Source organism: Podarcis bocagei, assembly GCF_964188305.1.
Source record: "Podarcis bocagei genome assembly, chromosome: 2".
NCBI lineage: Eukaryota > Metazoa > Chordata > Lepidosauria > Squamata > Lacertidae > Podarcis > Podarcis bocagei.
Genome location: NC_138126.1, coordinates 75,121,062 through 75,140,562, shown reverse-complemented (window position 1 = coordinate 75,140,562; position 19,501 = coordinate 75,121,062). Strand labels below are relative to the sequence as shown.

The window sequence follows — 19,501 nt, the reverse complement described above, 5'->3', positions numbered from 1 at the left end:
TTAACCTGAAACTGTTCTTAACCTGAGGTACCACTTTAGCTGATGGGGCCTCCTGCTGCTGCCAGCGCACGATTTCTGTTCTCATCCTGAGGTAAAGTTCTTAACCCGAGGTACTATTTCCGGGTTAGCGGAGTCTGTAACCTGAAGTGTTTGTAACCCAAGATGTTTGTAACCTGAGGTACCACTGTACTGAATTCAATGGGGCCTGTTGCAGATAATTGGGCTTAGGGTTGAAGCCTTTGATGCAATGGTTTCAATAATGCAGCTACAATAAGTTTTCACTTCTGGCTCAACTAACCATGGTTTGTTGTTATGTCTGAACCCAGAACTGTGGTTAAACTGAACTGTGGGATTAAAGCCCTGTTTATGAGCCCTGTTTAAAGTTATGACTGCTTTAAATCTGTCATGAAGATGTGGCCTAAACAGAAAGCTAAGAAATATTTAAGGTAGCTCCATCTCTGTACTGGACTCTAATGTGTTTTGCGTGGTGTTATGTATGGGTGCTTTTTTCAGCTCTTCCTACCAGCACAATCTCCTAAGATCCCCTCCATAAAGTCAGGGGCACGGAGCTGTAGGGTGGCTGAGGCCCCGCAGCGCACCCCATCCCTATGGGTGCTGCCCACCCCACCCCTCCCTGCCCCTCCCTAAGGGTGTTATGTGTCCCGCGCCACCCCCCTGGGCTCCATGTGCTCCATCCCTATGGGTGCTGCTCACCCTGCCCCTATGGGCAGTTCACTCCACCCCTATGGTTGGTTTGCCCCGTTCCCTCCACCCCTAAGGGCGGAAAGGCTTCCTCCACCGCTGCTACCAGGATAGCTCAGTCAGTAGACCATGAGACTTTTAATCTCAGGGTCATGGGTTTGAGCCCCACATTGGGCAAAAGATTCCTGCATTGCAGGGGGTTGGACTAGATGACCCTCGTGGTCCCTTCCAACTCTACAATTCTAGAATTCTAAGTTCCACGGGATGCAGGCATGCACAAACCTGTCTCTATTCCACCCTCAACATGCAACCAATCCACTGATGGTATTTCCAGCAAGTCCTTCTGTTAAGAGACACCCAAAGTCTTCTTAATGAAATGATTACCTGATAGTTTTAAAGCAGGCCAATGACTTACTGTACAGTGGATGTATATTTTTAAGTCCTTTCCCTTTGTTGCTACACTTGTAGAATAGTCACCGATTGTTGAGTCTTATAAAACAGGGTAGTCTTTCATGAGGTGCCATGTTCTTGGGGAGATGCTTCTGGAAAATCTGACCATTTCTGTCGGGAAGTGTTTGGAACTAGAAAAGTATGTGGTTAAACCGTCACAGCTTCCATTCTGCCAGAACTCTCCAAAGTACACAAAATGACAATTCTGACAGATATTTGAACATAAGAGTGCATTGGTTGCTAAGGAAATAAGTCTTGCTCCACAGGTAGGCCCTGATTGTACTTCTGTGACTGAAAGGTATTCATGTTGAAAAGCAGCAATGTTGAATGTAACTTCGTAGTTCAGGAGAACACTCGTCAGACTATAGGCAATGTTGAAGTACTAATATTTTTGGCAGATTGTTGTCCTCGTTGACCTTGCATGTTGAATCTTAAAATCATGCTCTTCTAACTACCTTTTTGTTTCCCTAGGTTTTTAAACCTCCAGCCATATGCTGCAATTTTATCTTTCGTTCTTACTCTTGTGTATGCCACGTGGTGTTTCATGTGGTATCTATACATTTCTATGCTTTAAATATTGTTAAGCCACCTAGGATATACTTTGAATTGAAGGGCAGGATGCAAATGTTCAAAGGAAAGAAAACAACAAAATGTTGTTGTTTTTCCTTTCTGGAGCTAATATTGCTGTCCTATATATACATTGTTTGGGTTTAAGAGCCATTGAAATTAGGGGTGTATACTAAACATGAGAGGGACACAGGTGGTGCTGCGGGTTAAACCACAGAGCCTAGGGCTTGCCGATCAGAAGGTCAGCGGTTCGAATCCCCGTGACGGGGTGAGCTCCCGTTGTTCAGTCCCAGCTCCTGCTCACTTAGCAGTTCAAAAGCACACCAGTGCAAGTAGATAAATAGGTACCGTTCCAGTGGGAAGGTAAACGGTGTTTCCATGCGCTGCTCTGGTTCGCCAGAAGCGGCTTATTCATGCTGGCCACAGGAGGCAGAAGCTGTACGCCGGCTCCCTTGGCCAATAAAGCGAGATGAGCGCCGCAACCCCAGAGTCGGTCACGACTGGACCTAATGGTCAGGGGTCCCTTTACCTTACTAAACATGAGATATAGTTTGCATCCCTATTCACTGCTTTGGAGAACAGCCTATTTCAGTTCAGAGTGATTTGGAGACTACCTCGATACAATACTCAAAAATGACTATTTGAATTTTATTCCATGTGGTTAGAAAGTTCCAATCAGAGTATAACCATGGACCTAAATTAGTATTGGCATTAATTTACAACCCAAAGAGACTAGCAGATAGTTTTAACTTCCTTGTCACTATATAGAAGGGAAGAAATGTAAGCTAATTTAAATATTGTGGTCTGTTTATGAACATGAGGACCAGGATATTTGTGCAACCCTGATTTGTAAATTTTGCATAAACACAGAGGACTTATGTTGTTTGTATTTAGGAACATATTGCATTTTATAAAAGGTGTTGATGAATCAAAATATTACTCAAAGCAAAGAACAGAATTATTACTATTGGGTAGGAAGCTCTGTTTCACAATCAGATGTTGGCAGTTTAAATTTGTCCTGTTATGAAACAATGTGATACACAAATGAGATGCACTGGTAGCCCAACTCAGACTATCATCTGCTCATCCATACGGTAGCTAATTGAGATAATTTCTGTGCCTGTCATTTTTCTCACTTCTATTTCAAGCCCAGGTAAAGCTCACTTGAAGTTGCCATTCTCATGCCAGAGCTCATGAGAAAATTATTTTTTAGATCAATGAAAAGCAGCAGCATCTTGTTAGGTGGGGTGGATCTTAGGTTTGCCATACGTCTGGGTTTTCCTGGACTCTTGAACAATAGCAGAGAACTGCTGAATCAGAATAAATGGCTATTTTGAGTTGTAGGGATCTTGACTCAAGTCCCCACTCAGTCATGAAGTTTATGTGTAGTCTGGGGCAAGTCAACATCTCTCTGGGAAAAGTCAACACCTCCTATGTTTGTAGTTGAAGTTAAATAGAAAACCACATATAGGATATATATAGTTCAATAGAGGAAAGTTGGGATATCAATCTGATTAGTAAAGTTGTGTTGTTGTTTTAAAAGCAGAACATGGAAACTGACATTGTGCCATTAAATCATACTACCACCTGTATAGTATAGACTATTCACATTCTGAATATTTAATAATATATATAATATAATAATAATCTGGGTTTCAGGAAAGGATGTATAGCAACGTAGAGAAGAACAGAGAAGAAATGCCATTGTAAAGCAAGGAAAAGTTAGACCATACCTCATGTGTTAGCCTCCCAGTATCAGAATAAAATTGCTTGCTCCCATTGGATTCCATCCATCCCCAAGCAGTTGATGGAAAAACCTCAAGTAATATGAGGAATGACCAGAAGCTTATTGATTTCATTGCTGTATGTCTGAGAAGAAGAAAAACAACAGTATCAACCAGAGTCAATAGCTACATTCAGTGCAGACTAGGTTCACATTTTAACACTATTTCTGGAGTTCATCATATAACTTGAGTAGCTTGTAAAGATTCCTATACCAAAGCAAATAATATTTGCATTGATGAAACAGTAAGACTTATCACACCAATCACAGTTTTAATGCACCAGCATCTTACCAGCTGATGTCCAAACTGAGTTTCAGCATGGAGTGAGGTTAACAGAACTTTCATTTGGCTGTGCAGTCAGATGACCACGTTGCCCCTTGTGATGCCCAGTATGATATCCTGGATATCTACCCTGGACAAATTTGTAGACCTGTAACTTTGCACAGGTGTAGGGAGCCTTTGGCCCCACATGTGTTGCTGTACTACAGCTCTCATCAGCTCCAGCAAGCATGGCAAAGTGATAAGAATTGTACTTCAGAAACAGCTTGAAGGTCAAGATTTCTCCATCCCTATTTTAAAGGGTTTAGGTATGTGTGGTGGGTGTTTGCATTAGGAAGGACTGCATTTTTGGTTGGTGGGAGTGAAGAATGGTGTGTATAACTGCATTTTCACTTGGATGGACAGATATTCATTCTGTTTCATAAGCCTGCTGTAGAAAAGGGGAGTTCACATTCATTGCTCCACCCACTTTTTCCTCTGGTCCCACTCAGAAGGTGCTAGGTAAAGTGGAACCTTAGTTCTCGAACGGCTTAGTTAATGAACAAATTGGATCCCGAATGCCAAAAACCCGGAAGTAAGTGTTCCAATTTTCGAACATTTTTCAGAAGCCTAACATCCAGTGTGGCTGTCGGCTACTGTTTCTGGGGCACCTGCGCCAATTGGAAGTTGTGCCTTGTTTTTCAAACGTTTCAGAATTCGAATGGACTTCTGGAATGGATTACGTTTGAGAACCAAGGTACCACTGCATAAGCAACCTTGCATGTCTCCAGTCAGTAGAGGGCAGTGCTGAGACTAACAGACAGTCAGGGAAAATATACCTTGTGGTTTCTCACTAAATGTATATGTTCTTTCACTTCCTTCTGCGCTCCCCCTCACCTCTTCTCTTGTACAAGGCAGCCATAAAACTATTGTTCATGGTGTAGACACAGAATCCAAAGCCATCCTTGTGAACATGAAGTAACTGTAAGTGTAACCTTTGTTTCTTTTACCAGTGGTACTCCTGTGTATTTTATTTTCCTTTTCTAAGCTATGCTAGTGGTCTGTGATTGAGACTATGGGTGGAGGTTTGGCTCAAGCTTCCAAGCTGTTTTAACTCTGCTAAATAGTTATATACTATATAATATATGCCTATCAATTTTATTTTTTAGATCTGTCAAAGGGAATGTGGCCCTTGGGCTGAATTGGATTCCCTACTCTGTTCAAGTATAAGAAACGTTATGCTTAAATTAACAGAACATCAGCATTAAGGATCAGAAGACAATAGGGATATGAATAGAGTGACAGGCAAATTAATACCTCAGATGGGATGTATTAACCATGTCATCAGCACAGTATCATAAAATCATCTTTTCACAGGAAAAATCTGCCAGACAAAGCAGCTCATGTGTGAACAGATGTCTTACTAGTGCGTAGAGCCGCCAAAAACATTTCTAAGAGTGCATTAGTTTTAGTTGCTAAAAGAGGAAGACATTTTCCTGCCTTAACCATATTCAGGGATTGAAAGATTTGTGCAGTGCAGCCTTATATGCATGCTTGTGAGAAGCAAGTCCTTCTGAATTCAAGGGGGCTTTTTCTGAAAAAGTGTGGATAGGATGGCAGCCATAGATTAGATGTCTATCAACTTCTTATAAACTTTATGGAAATTTCAGGAAAAAAGAGTCACGTGAAGATGCACAATGTCAAGACTCTAGGATCCAGTTTGCTGCATCAGCACACATTGCTAGATTTTTATTTTTTTCCTATTTGGGGTGGTTGGGGAGGGAAGAGTAAAATGAAATGAACCACTATTACACCAAAATGCGGTCTTGACTATGCTACCACTCAGTGGATTTGTAACTGGCTGACTGACCGAACCCAAAGGGTGCTCATCAATGGTTCCTCTTCATCCTGGAGAAGAGTGACTAGTGGGGTGCCACAGGGTTCTGTCTTGGGTCCGGTCTTATTCAACATCTTTATCAACAACTTGGATGATGGACTCAAGGGCATCCTGATCAAATTTGCAGATGATACCAAACTGGGAGGGGTGGCTAACACCCCAGAGGACAGGATCCCACTTCAAAACGACCTTGACAGATTAGAGAACTGGGCCAAAACAAACAAGATGAACTTTAACAGGGAGAAATGTAAAGTATTGCACTTGGGCAAAAAAAATGAGAGGCACAAATACAAGATGGGTGACACCTGGCTTGAGAGCAGTACATGTGAAAAGGATCTAGGAGTCTTGGTTGACCACAAACTTGACATGAGCCAACAGTGTGACGCGGCAGCTAAAAAAGCCAATGCAATTCTGGGCTGCATCATTAGGAGTATAGCATCTAGATCAAGGGAAGTAATAGTGCCACTGTATTCTGCTCTGGTCAGACCTCACCTGGAGTACCGTGTCCAGTTCTGGGCACCACAGTTCAAGAAGGACACTGACAAACTGGAACGTGTCCAGAAGAGGGCAACCAAAATGGTCAAAGGCCTGGAAACGATGCCTTATGAGGAACGGCTAAGGGAGCTGGGCATGTTTAGCCTAGAGAAGAGGAGGTTAAGGGGTGATATGATAGCCATGTTCAAATATATAAAAGGATGTCATATAGAGGAGGGAGAAAGGTTGTTTTCTGCTGCTCCAGAGAAGCGGACACGGAGCAATGGATTCAAACTACAAGAAAGAAGATTCCACCTAAACATTAGGAAGAACTTCCTGACAGTAAGAGCTGTTCGACAGTGGAATTTGCTGCCAAGGAGTGTGATGGAGTCTCCTACTTTGGAGGTCTTTAAGCAGAGGCTTGACAACCATATGTCAGGAGTGCTCTGATGGTGTTTCCTGCTTGGCAGGGGGTTGGACTCGATGGCCCTTGTGGTCTATTCCAACTCTATGATTCTAAAATCCTCCAGCTATATTTCTCTTACATAGCATACCTGGTAGCCTATAGGAAGACAATGACCTATTGCATCTCCCTGTCATTATTTCTTGTTTTGAATTTAAGGGTGTGAGTCTGCAAGCAGTAACCTGTTTACTTTAATCTCTGGATGCATCCAGTACGTTAGGCCCCTTTAAAAATATTGATGATGCTAGCAGAACAATGGCCACTATGGTAAATCCCGGCTTCCTCTCTTATACTAGGCCTTTACAGTGTTAGCATTCTTGTTAGGGTGGGGGAGAAGTACCTGGTTATCTGGCACAATCTACTTCTAAGGGAATATCTGAACCAGAACGTCTAAAAGGCTGGCATGAATAAAAGGCAAGGGCATTAGGGCTGAGCATGCTGCCCCCCCCCAATCCAATTTAATTTTCACAAGTTAATATTGTATCTCATTTGAGTAAAAAGTGCTTTTACTGGATGCAGCTCCACCGGGAAATTTGCATTATTTTGACTGAAATGGATTGCATACACACAGAGAGAGAGCTGCACACCAGTGAACAGAGTCTGAAAGAAAACACACCAGTGCAAGACCTACAGCGCAACCATGTGCATATCTACTCAGAAATAAATCACTTTGGGTTCATTGGGATTTACTCCCAAATGTGTGTGTATAGGACTGCTGCTACAATATGATCATTTCCAAAAGCAACTGTGAAACATAAAGACTTTCACAAAATTCTGATGTGGTTTCATAAGGATACATACATCGTTTTCTGAATCTCCATTGATTTCAAAGGAATGTGCATAACTTTGGATGGATTGGATCCTTAGCATTTATACAATATTTTATTTGCAACTCTTTCTACCACTTAATCTAAATTATCTCATTAATCTTTGCGACAACCCCATTAAATGGGTCACTTTAAATATCCTCATGCAATAGGTGAGGCAGTGGGATGGCTCACACAAACCCATAGCCAAATAGAAAATTAAGTGCAGCTCATAAAGGTAAAAGTAAAGGTAAAGGGACCCCTGACCATTAGGTCCAGTCGTGGCCGACTCTGGGGTTGCGGCGCTCATCTCGCTTTATTGGCCAAGGGAGCCGACATACAGCTTCTGGGTCATGTGGCCAGCATAACTAAGCCGCTTCTGGTGAACCAGAGCAGCACACGGAAAGCCATTTACCTTCCCGCCAGAGCGGTACCTATTTATCTACTTGCACTTTGACGTGCTTTTGAACTGCTAGGTTGGCAGGAGCAGCGACCGAGCAACGGGAGCTCACTCCATTGCGGGGATTCAAACCGCTGACCTTCTGATCGGCAAGTCCTGGGCTCTGTGGTTTAACCCACAGCGCCACCATGCTCTGATGTATTTCCTCTTGAAGCCTCATGTTCAGAAGAAAGTAACTAAATCCAAATAATTAATCACTTTTTAAAAGGGGGGGCAACTAATTATGCTGAACTCTGTCTCCACTGCCACCATTTTGCGACCAACAAAGTCATTGCATCACCATTTTGTGGTTTGAAGAGGCTGTAATTTTAAGTCGTTTCAAGTGGGCCCCAGGGTAGAGAGTCGGGGAACACCATTCTTAGAAGCTTTGGCAGTAAGCTTTCTGCTTCTAACATCTTGATATCAAACCAGCAGGTGTCTCTTTCATTAGAACTCAGAGTCCTCAAGCTTAAGCTTGAAGTATGAAATAAGCCCTCCAGAGCTAACTTCCAAATCCACCTGCCTGAGGGTTAGGCTGTAAATAGGGAAATGTTGGGTCATTTTGGGTGGAAGGAGGGTGAAAAAGGTCACATGCATTAATAGGGAATGAATTTATACATTAGAGTTCAAGCCAAGATTGAACAGACTCCTTAAACAGATTGTGCTTAGAGAGTACAAGACAAAGAAGCCTGTTCTACTCTCTGCACCCAGACTGTTTAATATTTCCCAACGCGCATGCCAGGAGAGCAGTTTCCTCATCATGCTTTAGAGTGCTTTCCCTGCATAAAATCAGATTTGCTGTCAAGCAATTACCAAGTTGGTGATAAAATTTGTGCAGAGTGAGTTTTAACATACTTTGATTTAAATTACTGGGGTTAAATGCAATCAAACCCATATGCATATTTATGAGCACCTCATCTTGGGTTAGATTCTACTTAAGAAGTGCAACTTTTTGTGTGCAGTAGAGAAGGGTGGTAGAAATCTGACCCAGTACCAAATGCAATCTAGGATAATTATAAGAAACATAGAGGGTATATTCCAACATGGGGAATGTTGCATTAGTTTTCCTGATTATAATGCTAGTGTTTCTGCCCCATTTTCTAACATTCCTTTCACACAGCTGTAACTGTTGTGTTACGGAACAGTGGCTTTTTAACCGATATTGGACAACATCGCTACTCCCTCACACTTTGTACATGTGTGGACTTCTGTTCTCACATGATTCGCCCATGAAAATGGCAGGAAAGAATAGTATGCCAACATGCCTTAAAATTCATCACTTTACTCCCACAATTTTCTGGGTTAATGCGTATGCAAACCAATTAGCACAGAAATGAGCACTAAACTTCCGCAATACTCCACTAAATTTCCAGAAGTGGCTTTTGCACCGTGTGAAAGGTCATATATTACATGGAAATTAACAATTAGGGAAATGTCAGGGAAACAGAATAACTGCTATATGTGGATGCAGCCTGACATCCTTACTAGTCTAAAATATTTGTAGCATATTCTGTGTCTTGTGTGTGTCTGCAACAGTAGTCTTCTTAAGACATTATTTAAACTGCTTTAAAAAGTCAGCGTTCTAAAATGTGTGAGGAGCCTCTATGAGTACAGAAGGCCCCTCTTGGCCCAGTCCCCCTGATTACAGTGCTCAGGTAAAGAATGCCTGAAGCAAGCTAATACCCTTCACACAGTTTCACATTATATACCAAAATCTTGAACCTTAACCAGCCAATCCAATAAATGATTAGACATTCAAGTAATGACACATCCTCATGGGTCTATCCCATGTGGGCATCGAATACCATCATTTGGGAAAGGGTGAAGTGTTTTCTTGCAGTAAGTAAAAACCCGCGTTCACAGAAGTAGCTGAGCATTCCTGTAGAGGTAGCCATGTGGTTTGGATTCCCAGTAGTGGTCATGCTGCAGATTTTGGCTCCGATAAAGAAATCTCTCTCTCTCTCTTTTCAAGTAACATTTTTTACAGATCAGGGTGGGGTCGGGTGGCGATGTTTCTATTTTACTTAATATATGTGGGGTTTTGTGTCAGCGTCGCTTGTGCAGGTTCTCTGCTATCCGCTTGTGCTTCTTTGGTGGTGAGAGAGGTTATATCTAAGCACATTTTTTAAAAAGCATATTTTAAGAGAAATTTGTTTTCAGTGCATTTAAATGCAGATTTCATAAAGGATTGTTAAAGGCCAGATTGATGAGGAAATAATAGAGGCCAGAATGATGGGTAAACACATTTTAAAGTGGCACAGAGCAAATATGGAGTGATCTATCCATACAACCTTGTTCTCCAGCTATAGATAGACTTTATTATTCTTCATATGGGTGCTGATGTCGCAAGCATCCACTTCCTTATTCCTAAGGGGAACTAAGGAGAGGTGTGTTTATTACTGATTTATCTATTATTTACTTAAAATATTACCTCATCCCTACATACCCAACCAATCACGGCACCCTATATGAGAGGGTATCCTGCAGAAAGCACCTTATCAGGAGGTCTGCTCCCTGCACAGTGTTGGAATCAGGCATTTAGTGTGGTGGGACCTACCCTTTGAAAGTCCCTCCCACTGCATGTCAGACAGGTGCCTTCTCTGCTGACTCTTTGACATTGGGTTGATTGTATCCCAGCCAGGTTCTGTATTGAATATGAAACTGTTTTATTGCAGATGCTTTTACTGCCCTTATTCTTTATTGTGAAACCCCTGTGAGATGTTCATAGTAAGGGAATAATAAGTGAAGTGAAATGAAATAATAAATATGTCTACATACACATTTATATCTAACCCCTCTAGTGCCTAGGCACTATTCTAGTGACTTCCTGAAAAGGCCCTTGTGACATCTGAATAATGTCAAATGCATGCAGTAAAGCACTCCCCATATTAAATGGAAAACACGTGCACACAGTAGAAGTAGAAGAAGAAGAGGAGGAGGAGGAGGAGTTTGGACTTGATACCCCACCTTTCACTCCCATTAAGGAGTCTCAAAGAGGCTCACAATCACCTTTCCCTTCCTCCCCCACAACAAACACTCTGTGAGGTGAGTGGGGCTGAGAGACTTCAGAGAAGTGTGACTAGCCCAAGGTCACCCAGCAGCTGCATGTGGAGGAGCGGAGACGCGAACCCGGTTCACCAGATTATGAGCCCACCGCTCTTAACCACTACACCACACTGGCTCATAACAGAATGGGGGAAGCACTAAAACAATTGCACTTGCTGTTAGGGTAAATAGGTCCTGACACTGACAGGATCAGTCCCCTTGTACCCATGCTCCAGGGCTGCATTCCTACGCGCAGTAGTGTGAGCTGCCCTCAATGTGTGAGTCATGGAATGAGTTGCGAAACGAAGGCCCTCAGTCTAAAAGTTAAAACTACATTCAACAGTCTTGACTGTCTCACTGCACAATGGCTACCAAAAAAGGAGAAAAGCTCAATACTTCTTGTAATTCCACAAGCAGCACTTCTCAGTGGCAGACAGCACACAATATGCCATCAAATCTTCCCACAACCTTACAACACTTGCCTTTCCTCCCTCATCCACACATTCCTTGGTGTTTGAAATAAAGAACACAACTACATCACCAGTTCGGAAGAAACCATTCCAACTCCCAAGACCATCAAGCTGTCTCAGAGAGTGCCACCCATGAAAGTAAGACAATGGGGTAGTTCACAATGAACAAGGAAACTAGAGTGCAAAATACAACAACAGAGCAGGTGAGCCAGTATTCTAACAATAGCTTAAAACAAGCCATGCACACTTAGAAGATCATATGTTTGTATGTCTAGATGTGCATGCATGCGTGCGCGCGCACACACACACTTATATCACATGTTTGATAATGCAATTTCCAGAATACTTCCAGTACAGAGCTATTAGAAAAAGTAGCACTATGGAAATGTTTGCCAAAGACTGACCACTGAAAGTTAGCCACAAAAAGAAGGACAAATCAAACCTTTCAGGCATTGACAGTTCAGCTGCTTTATTAGTTTGAGCACACGGAAAGAAACACAATCAGCTTCCAAAACAAATCTGGGCTTCACTTCCTCAAACAAAGTTGCTAATTTGTTGCAGCAGCTGCATAGCTGTGAGGCTTGGAAAATAATTTTACTGCCCATCAGTTTTATAAAATGCTGCTAATCCTAGGAAAATTAATAGCACAATTCTATACTAACCCTTTCAGCAAACCATCATGAAGTTAAATTACAGTTCCAATTAATTATCTACACCATCTCGGATTAATCTCTTAGGCTTTGATGAATGAGATGCCTAAATGGCACCAAGTATAATGTGTTACATTTTGCCAGGCATTCCATTTGAGACAAAGAGCATTTGTAAAAATTTACACAGCAGAAAACTTAGCACAGTGCTTTCATTTTGCCCCCCGTGTCTGTCTCACAAAATAACCAAGACTGAGTTTCCTTTCTTGTCAATGCTGGGATGATCAGGAAATAAACAAAGCAGCTAAGATGAAACACTATCACTATCAGCTCTGTTTCAGGACTGCACAAACTTTCTGCACCACACAGCTATTTTGGAGGCATATGTAAGTACAGTGGAGATTTGATTCATACGAACACTCTGCATTTCAGCCAGGATTACTCTGAGGATGTGGTGAGTTGGTAATATTCTGAGGAACTTGTAAGAAGCACAGAGAATGATGATGATGTAGATTGGATAGCTCAGGTGAGTAGAGTCTGGTGCTGATAATGCCAAAGTTGAAGGTTCAACCCCCCATATGGGATGGCTTCATATTCCTGCATTGCAGGGGGTTGGACTAGATGACCCTGAGGGTCCCTTCTAACTCTACACTTCTATTATTCCATGAAGATGAATTTGCTTGTCTGGTGCAGCAATAAAACTGCTCCCACATTTGGAAAGCTAAGCAGGGTCTGGTCTGGTTTCAAATTGGAGGGGGAACCACGGGCTGAGTTTCCTGCATTGCAGGGGGCTGGACTAAATGACCCACAAAGTCCCTTCTGACTCTACAATTCTATTTCACACACTAGGGACATTTGTGAAGATGTATAGAAGAAACAACAGTCCAAGCCCTTAAGAAATATTTTAGATTATCTGTATCCACAGATATATTGTACAAAACAGGCTGAAAGATAGAAACTCAACCATAGACAGAGCAGAATTGATCCTTGGTTTGAATATCTTGGAAAGATCTGGTAAAAATGAAGCATGCAACAAAAGCATACTGTACCAATGTTGAGGAGATGTACTATTTTATCTTTGATGCAGCTGTGTAAACTTTATGATACACAAAATATCACATATGGATCCAGTATACTTCTATCCGTCTGAAGGAGAAGTCATTTTGCATGGGCCAAATAAAAGGTTTCATCTAAATTACATTACTCTGACTACATCCCCCAAATAGCCTGGTATGTTAATAGAAGCTGCAGTCACTTGTCTCATTTATTTCATTGCTTTTGGATTTGGGCTAGTTCCCTCATATCAAACATTTCAAAACATTCCATGTTTTGGATCAGATCATTTCCCCACACTTTTGCAATCTGCTAGCAATTAGGAACAGGAAACCAATTAACTACCCATGCACTGCATTGCATTGTAACTATTTTTAAAATCAGTATTTTTCAGTGCAAACTAGAGCATGCATGACATTCTCCCAGCTTGCTGTTGTTGAAGTCAAGCAGACATTTCTGACTTAAAGAAGTGGTTCCTACACCAGAACATCAGCATTATGCATGTCACCTTGTCATTCTGTATTATTAATGTGACCTTGAAAAAATGTGCAAGCAGTAAAAGCTTCTTTGGATTTTTATTTACTGGATACATTATCTATATTTTGCATGAATCAATGTATGTAAGTATGTGTAACATTGTCCCCATTTTGACCCTCACCTTATATTTGGTGTGCTATAGCTACTTTTCTACACAAATCAAATGAAAACTGACTTGTTAAGAAAAAATTAGTGAATTCATGTTAAAAGCTCAAGCAGACGCACTTGTACTTAATGGAACTTGCAGTTCCGTCTGATTGGGACTTTCTGTTGAACATTTGGGGCAGAAGACATAATGTCTATTGTAATCAGAGCTGTGCTTGAACCATTTCATGATTTGAAATTGCTAGAAAATTATCAGCTATTATTGGCAAGAGCTGCTTACAGAGTTGTGGAAGAAATTAGTAGTTAAAAAATTATGAAAGCTAAAATACTATAAAAAAGTTTTCTCAACATTATAGGCCACAAGGTTAGTGGAGTAGACCACCAGATATTCTTATAATGAAAACAGAATTTGAGGCATTTCAAACTCAATACATGGAACAGAAAAGTAAAGATTTAAAGATTGTATGAGTATCAACTTAGTAAAGAAGAGAAAAGCTGTGAAAGGGCATGGTACTTTTCTGTGCTGCTTTGAGATCTATCAACAGAGCCAGCCTGGTCATTGGGTAGGTGGCAGAAGTCCCCAGGCAGCATGTCCATGGGTACATCATCACCTTTGCCAGTGACAGAGAAGTGCTGCCACCATCAATGCTGATTTTGGGCAAGATTGAGTCCATTTGGGGTGAGAGCTTGCCCAAACTTGGTGTGATTGTGGTTCTGTTTCTCTGCCAGCAGTGGATGCAGTGGGGCATGTGGCAGCAGCAGAACAGGCAGTGGAGGCAGGAGCAGGTAGGTGGTGGTGGGAGTGGCAGGAGTGGCGAGGCAATGCGGCACTTCCTATTTTGCCTCAAGTGGTGAAACAAGATACACTGCCCCTGCCTATCAAGGATGTTGCAAAACAGCAAGGAAATGCCATTCATCTTGATTTTAAAATGGTTGTGTGCCCTTGAAAGATCAGTTGCATAATGTGTGGATGCTGATTGATCAAACTTTGTGGCTGCAAACTTAGTTAGCCTCCATGACAATGTAGTTCCTTCCACCAGCAAATGCATTAGTTGCAACCCCACATAGTCTAAAATAGCCTGGCAAGTTATCTGTTCACTTAAAGGTAAAGGTAAAGGGACCCCTGACTGTTAGGTCCAGTCACGGACGACTCTGGGGTTGCGGTGCTCATCTCACTTTATTGGCCGAGGGAGCCAGCGTACAGCTTCCAGGTCATGCGGCCAGCATGACTAAGCCACTTCTGGCAAACCACAGCAGTGCACGGAAACGCCATTTACCTTCCTGCACACTTTGATGTGCTTTTGAACTGCTAGGTTGGCAGGAGCAGGGACCAAGCAATGGGAGCTCACCCCGTTACGGGGATTCGAACTGCTGACCTTCTGATCGGCAAGCCCTAGGCTCAGTGGTTTAGACCACAGCATCACCTGCATCCCTATCCATTCACTTGGGAAACTCTAAAACAGATCTTGGCAATTTTGTTATACATGGAGCTTCCTTTGAAGACTTCCTGGAAACTTCAGTTTGCAGTCTAGCTGCTGTGTGCCAAGTTCATGCAGACTGGTCCCAGAAGACTATATCACACCAATAATAATAATAACAGTAGTAGTAGTGGTGGTGGTGGTGGTAATAATACAATGCTGGCTCATTTATGAGCACAATTCAAAGTGCTAGTGCTTACTTTAAAAGCACAATATGTTTTAGTACTTGGGTAACTCAGGGACCACTCCGTACAACATATACCTGCCTAAGTATTGAGATAATTATGGGGGGGTGCCTTCTCTGGGTGACCTTGCCCTCTGAATTGAGGGGGTGATGATCAGTAAGAGGGCCTTGTCAACTGTAGCACCCTGCCTGTGAAATGATTTCCCTAAAGAGGTTTGCCAACCCCCCCCCCTTGAGATCTTTTGGTGTGAAAATCTCTTTCCCCCCCCCCCAGGCTTTTCTGGTTAGTTTTATTCTGCCATGATGCTTATGTTTTCTTTATCTCAGGTGCTTTAATGTGATATTCTAATTATGCTGCTGCTCTCAGTCTTCTTTGTTTTTATGGTTTGTTTGTTAGCCACCCAGACAAGATATGTGAACGGAGCACTTTTAAAGGTAAAAATGCACAGTAGTAGTTTAAAGATGATTTCAGAAAGTAACACTGATTTGTACTTTTAAGAGCATAAGCTCACTTTCAACTGAATGCCATTTCACATGAATGATAGCGCTATTAAGAAGAAATGGACATGAGTCTATGAATGATGGGTTAAATACATGCAGTCAACTGTAACCTACAATCATTCTTAAATATATCCTTCCAAAGTATGCATTAAAAAACAATGAATGCTACTTCTCTGAAATGAAATAGTATCAGTTTCCTCTACTGAATGTCATGGAAAATCTATTACATTTAGCTGTTTAACCAGGACACAGCAATTATTGAGGGCATAGCATACCTAGGTTTTCAGGGCTATGCAGGAAAAGACACTAGGGGAAGGAAGCTAGCATGAACATCAGAAGACAACTATCTGCCCTACTGAACTTTGGATTTTCCCTGTTTTCCCCCTTCCCTTTCCTTTTTTAAACAAACAACAGATCATTCTTTTTCGAGATTTAAATCCAGTGTAGCAGCAGAGGCGACACCTAGGGGCAAAACAAGGAGAAAAAGCTCAAGTGCAACTCTAAGGCAGAATTTCAGAACCACAGCTCATGTACAACTCATCCCTGCTGTGTATGACCCAGTTGAGGGCTACCCCACACAAAGACCAGCATCCTTGTTGAAGTACCAGATGGCTGATCCATAATATTACAGTGCGTTAAAGGACAATGCATCAAATATCTGCCAGGATTTTCCACAAAGACACGAGCATACGGCAACTAACAAATGAGGACCCAAGGTATTTAAAATGCTAGAATTTCAGCATAAATAAAAGGAAAGTGTAATATTGGATTAGAGGAAGTGTTGGATAAGAAGAAACCTCCCTCTGAAACTTTTCAAGTTATTTCTGGACCAAAACACAAATCCTGAAGATATTCTGGAGCATTTTAGCATCTTGCCAGAGAATATAAATCCTGTACTCTTAAATTAAAGCATAAGAAGCATACAGTGTGCAGTCCTGTGCCCACTTACCTATCATTGTCCCATTGGATCCCATGGAGCATCCCTCCAAGTAAATATTTATATGACTGGATCCTAGAGGATCTATCAGTCAATTTGTAGATTGTCTGTGCCTTTCCATGGAAGACAGTCATGGAATCATATAATCTTAGAGTTGGAAGGGACCCAAGGGTCATCTAGTCCAACCCCCTGCAATGCAGGAATCTCAGCTAAAGCATCCATGACAGATGGCCATGTCTCTAACACATCACTTGTTTTAAATAATGTTAAGAGCACTTGTCTCTGCATCAGTGTGATTCAGTGTAAGTCTGTTGTGATAAAGCTATTGGAAACAGCATACAGTGAATGTCTAACTACATGGCTACTGTTACACCACAGCCTGATCTTTCCAATATTGCCAATTTCTTTTTCTAGCTGTGGTGTAAACATCCAACTATCTTCCCATTTTAGAGAACTCTCAAGGCTTCGTCTTTAGTCAGTTTCTATTTTACAGCAAAAAGGATAAGATTAGCAAAGCACAAAATGTTTAGTTTTACATGTCTTTGAAGATGGTTGCAAATATTTATTCCATATGCTCCACTGGGTTATGCAGAATACACACAGTTGTATTTCCACAGCTTCTATAGAGAGGAGGTACTGCAAAACTTTTGATTATGGAAAAACAAAAATGAATAAATAGTTGGTTGCCTAGTACCCCAGTCATAAGACCCTGCCTGCAGTCTTGCATACTAAGAGTCAGCGCCATCGAACCCAGTGGGACTAAACTTCTTAGTAAACATTGATAGGATTGGACTGCAACCTACTTCTTCAAGTTAAGTAGTACACTTAGTGTGCAATTTAAATAGAAGTGTGAAGAAGAAAAGTGGTGTGTGTGTTTGTAGGACAGGGAAAGATACTTGGGTATTTTAATTTAATGCACCATTATATTTTAATTTGTGAATGTCTTTGCCATTCTCTAGAGTGGGCCAACAAGTCCACAGCACAATTTACCTAGGTGTTGATATGAATAAGTCCCTAGATGGCTTGCAACATGCAAAACAAATGAGGGACTTCGTGCCATTTCTTTCTTAAGTTAAGGACTGTAAAAGATTTGGCCAGGAGTTCTGCATCTTTCACATGGCTCTCTGCCCCACTGCAGGACAACCTGGATTCTAGCGTATTGAGCTCTGAAAAAGTATTCACACCGCTGAACTAAGGAATATAGAAAAGCCTCCCCCCCCCGCAAAAAAATCCCCAACTCCCCGAGCTCTGTCACGAGCAGAGCGGAACTGGAAAGGAAGAGGAACCCGAGGTCCTCTGGCCAAGAAGACAGAGCGAACCCGGTCGGATTTGCGGAGCATCTTTCTCGGTCCATCCGACACTCGCAACCGCTGCAACTGAGGCAAGGCAGATATAGAGGAAACTTGAAACCATCAGCCCTCACCGGCAAGAAAAGGGGTGTCTGGAGAAGAAGCGAATTTCGCAAAGGTGAACTGCCCCAGAACGGCCATTCACCGCGCTCTCCGCGCCGGGCTGAATTCTCCCCTTGCCATTCAGCACCACGGAGGTGGACAGTTCCCTCCAGCAAGTGCCGGGGATGGCACCAGCCCCGTCCTCCCCAGCAATCCTTCTCCGCCCTGACGTTACCGCACCGCCTCCACCCCGAATACCATTCATACTGCACCGGGGAGCAGGAATCGCTGCGCGCCCCGCCGGCTTCTCTGCCGACGAAGTTCACCGGCGTGTAAACTCTCGCTCGCTCTTTAGAGACTCCGCAGAGAACCCAGAAGGGAACATGGGATCCTTTGGGGGAGTCGCCCCCACTTGGATGATCCATGAACCTTGTTGAGAATCTGGGCTGCTGGGGAGGAAAAGAAAGGAAACGACTGCTCGGCTGCCGGCTCGCCCATCCTTCGTCCACCTGGCCGAGGAGATCAAAGGCTTACCTGTAGCGGTCTTCCAAGCGCGGCAGACGGAGCCTCGGGATGCAGTGCCCCGCAGAAGCAGCGCCAACAGCTACTGGAAGAGGAGACGTCAGAGTTTGGGGGGCTTTCTTGAAACAAGCAAGATCTTCTCCAGGAAAGGTGGATGGGGTGGGGGTGGGATGAAGTCTGCAGGAACGTTTGGAAGGGCGAAGCGGGAGGAGATCGCGAAAGGCTGGCGGCGAGCGGGAGAGGGAAGGGATAGGCAGCAGGGGAAGGGGAGAAAAGCGAGCTGGAGCGGAACAAAAACAGACGAAGGGGGCCGGAGGAGGAGCCGCTTCGGTCGCAATCCAGGCGCGAAGAGGTGCCAATGCTGCTTTGCTGAATTCCTGCCCTATTTCTGCTGTCTGGACCGGCGCTGCATGACGTCACCGGCGCATTTGCATATCCTACCCAATAGCTGACACCTGTGCTGGAGGGGGGGGGGGAGCAGAGGCGGCAGTCCCAGACGCGAGAGGAGGGAAGGCAGCGGGAGATGTTGGCTAGCTGGCGAAGGGCAATGGAGGCTGCGGGGCGCCCAGGTGTCCCGCTAGGGGTTTCCTGGGCTCCAACTCTCATCAGCCCCAACCAACCTGCCGGAGGGAGCGGGGCTCAGGTGATGGGCGCCTGGGGTCTCTGAGTTACGGCCTGCCAGTGAAGTGAGAATTGCTTTTTCCCTCTGTGCAAGTTTGGCCCATTATGAGGCGCACCGAAGCTGCCCCTGGCTGCCTCTGTGTCATGCTTGACCAAAGACGGCCTCAGGG

At 43.2% G+C, this 19,501-nt stretch overlaps 1 protein-coding gene across 3 annotated transcripts in view; it reads right to left on the bottom strand.

The window, feature by feature from the left end:
- FSTL4 (follistatin like 4) overlaps positions 1–19,082 on the bottom strand; it is a 354,194-nt gene extending 335,112 nt beyond the window's left edge. For all 3 annotated transcript variants that reach the window (XM_081185557.1, XM_081185558.1, XM_081185559.1), the window contains exons 1-2: positions 18,723–19,082; positions 3,453–3,588 (exon numbers count right to left, since the gene is read on the bottom strand). In XM_081185557.1, the coding sequence (XP_081041683.1) occupies positions 3,453–3,578 (126 nt within the window). In that variant the 5' untranslated portion in view covers positions 3,579–3,588; positions 18,723–19,082. The remainder of the gene's footprint in view (positions 1–3,452; positions 3,589–18,722) is intronic.
- Between the last annotated feature and the right edge of the window lie 419 nt (positions 19,083–19,501).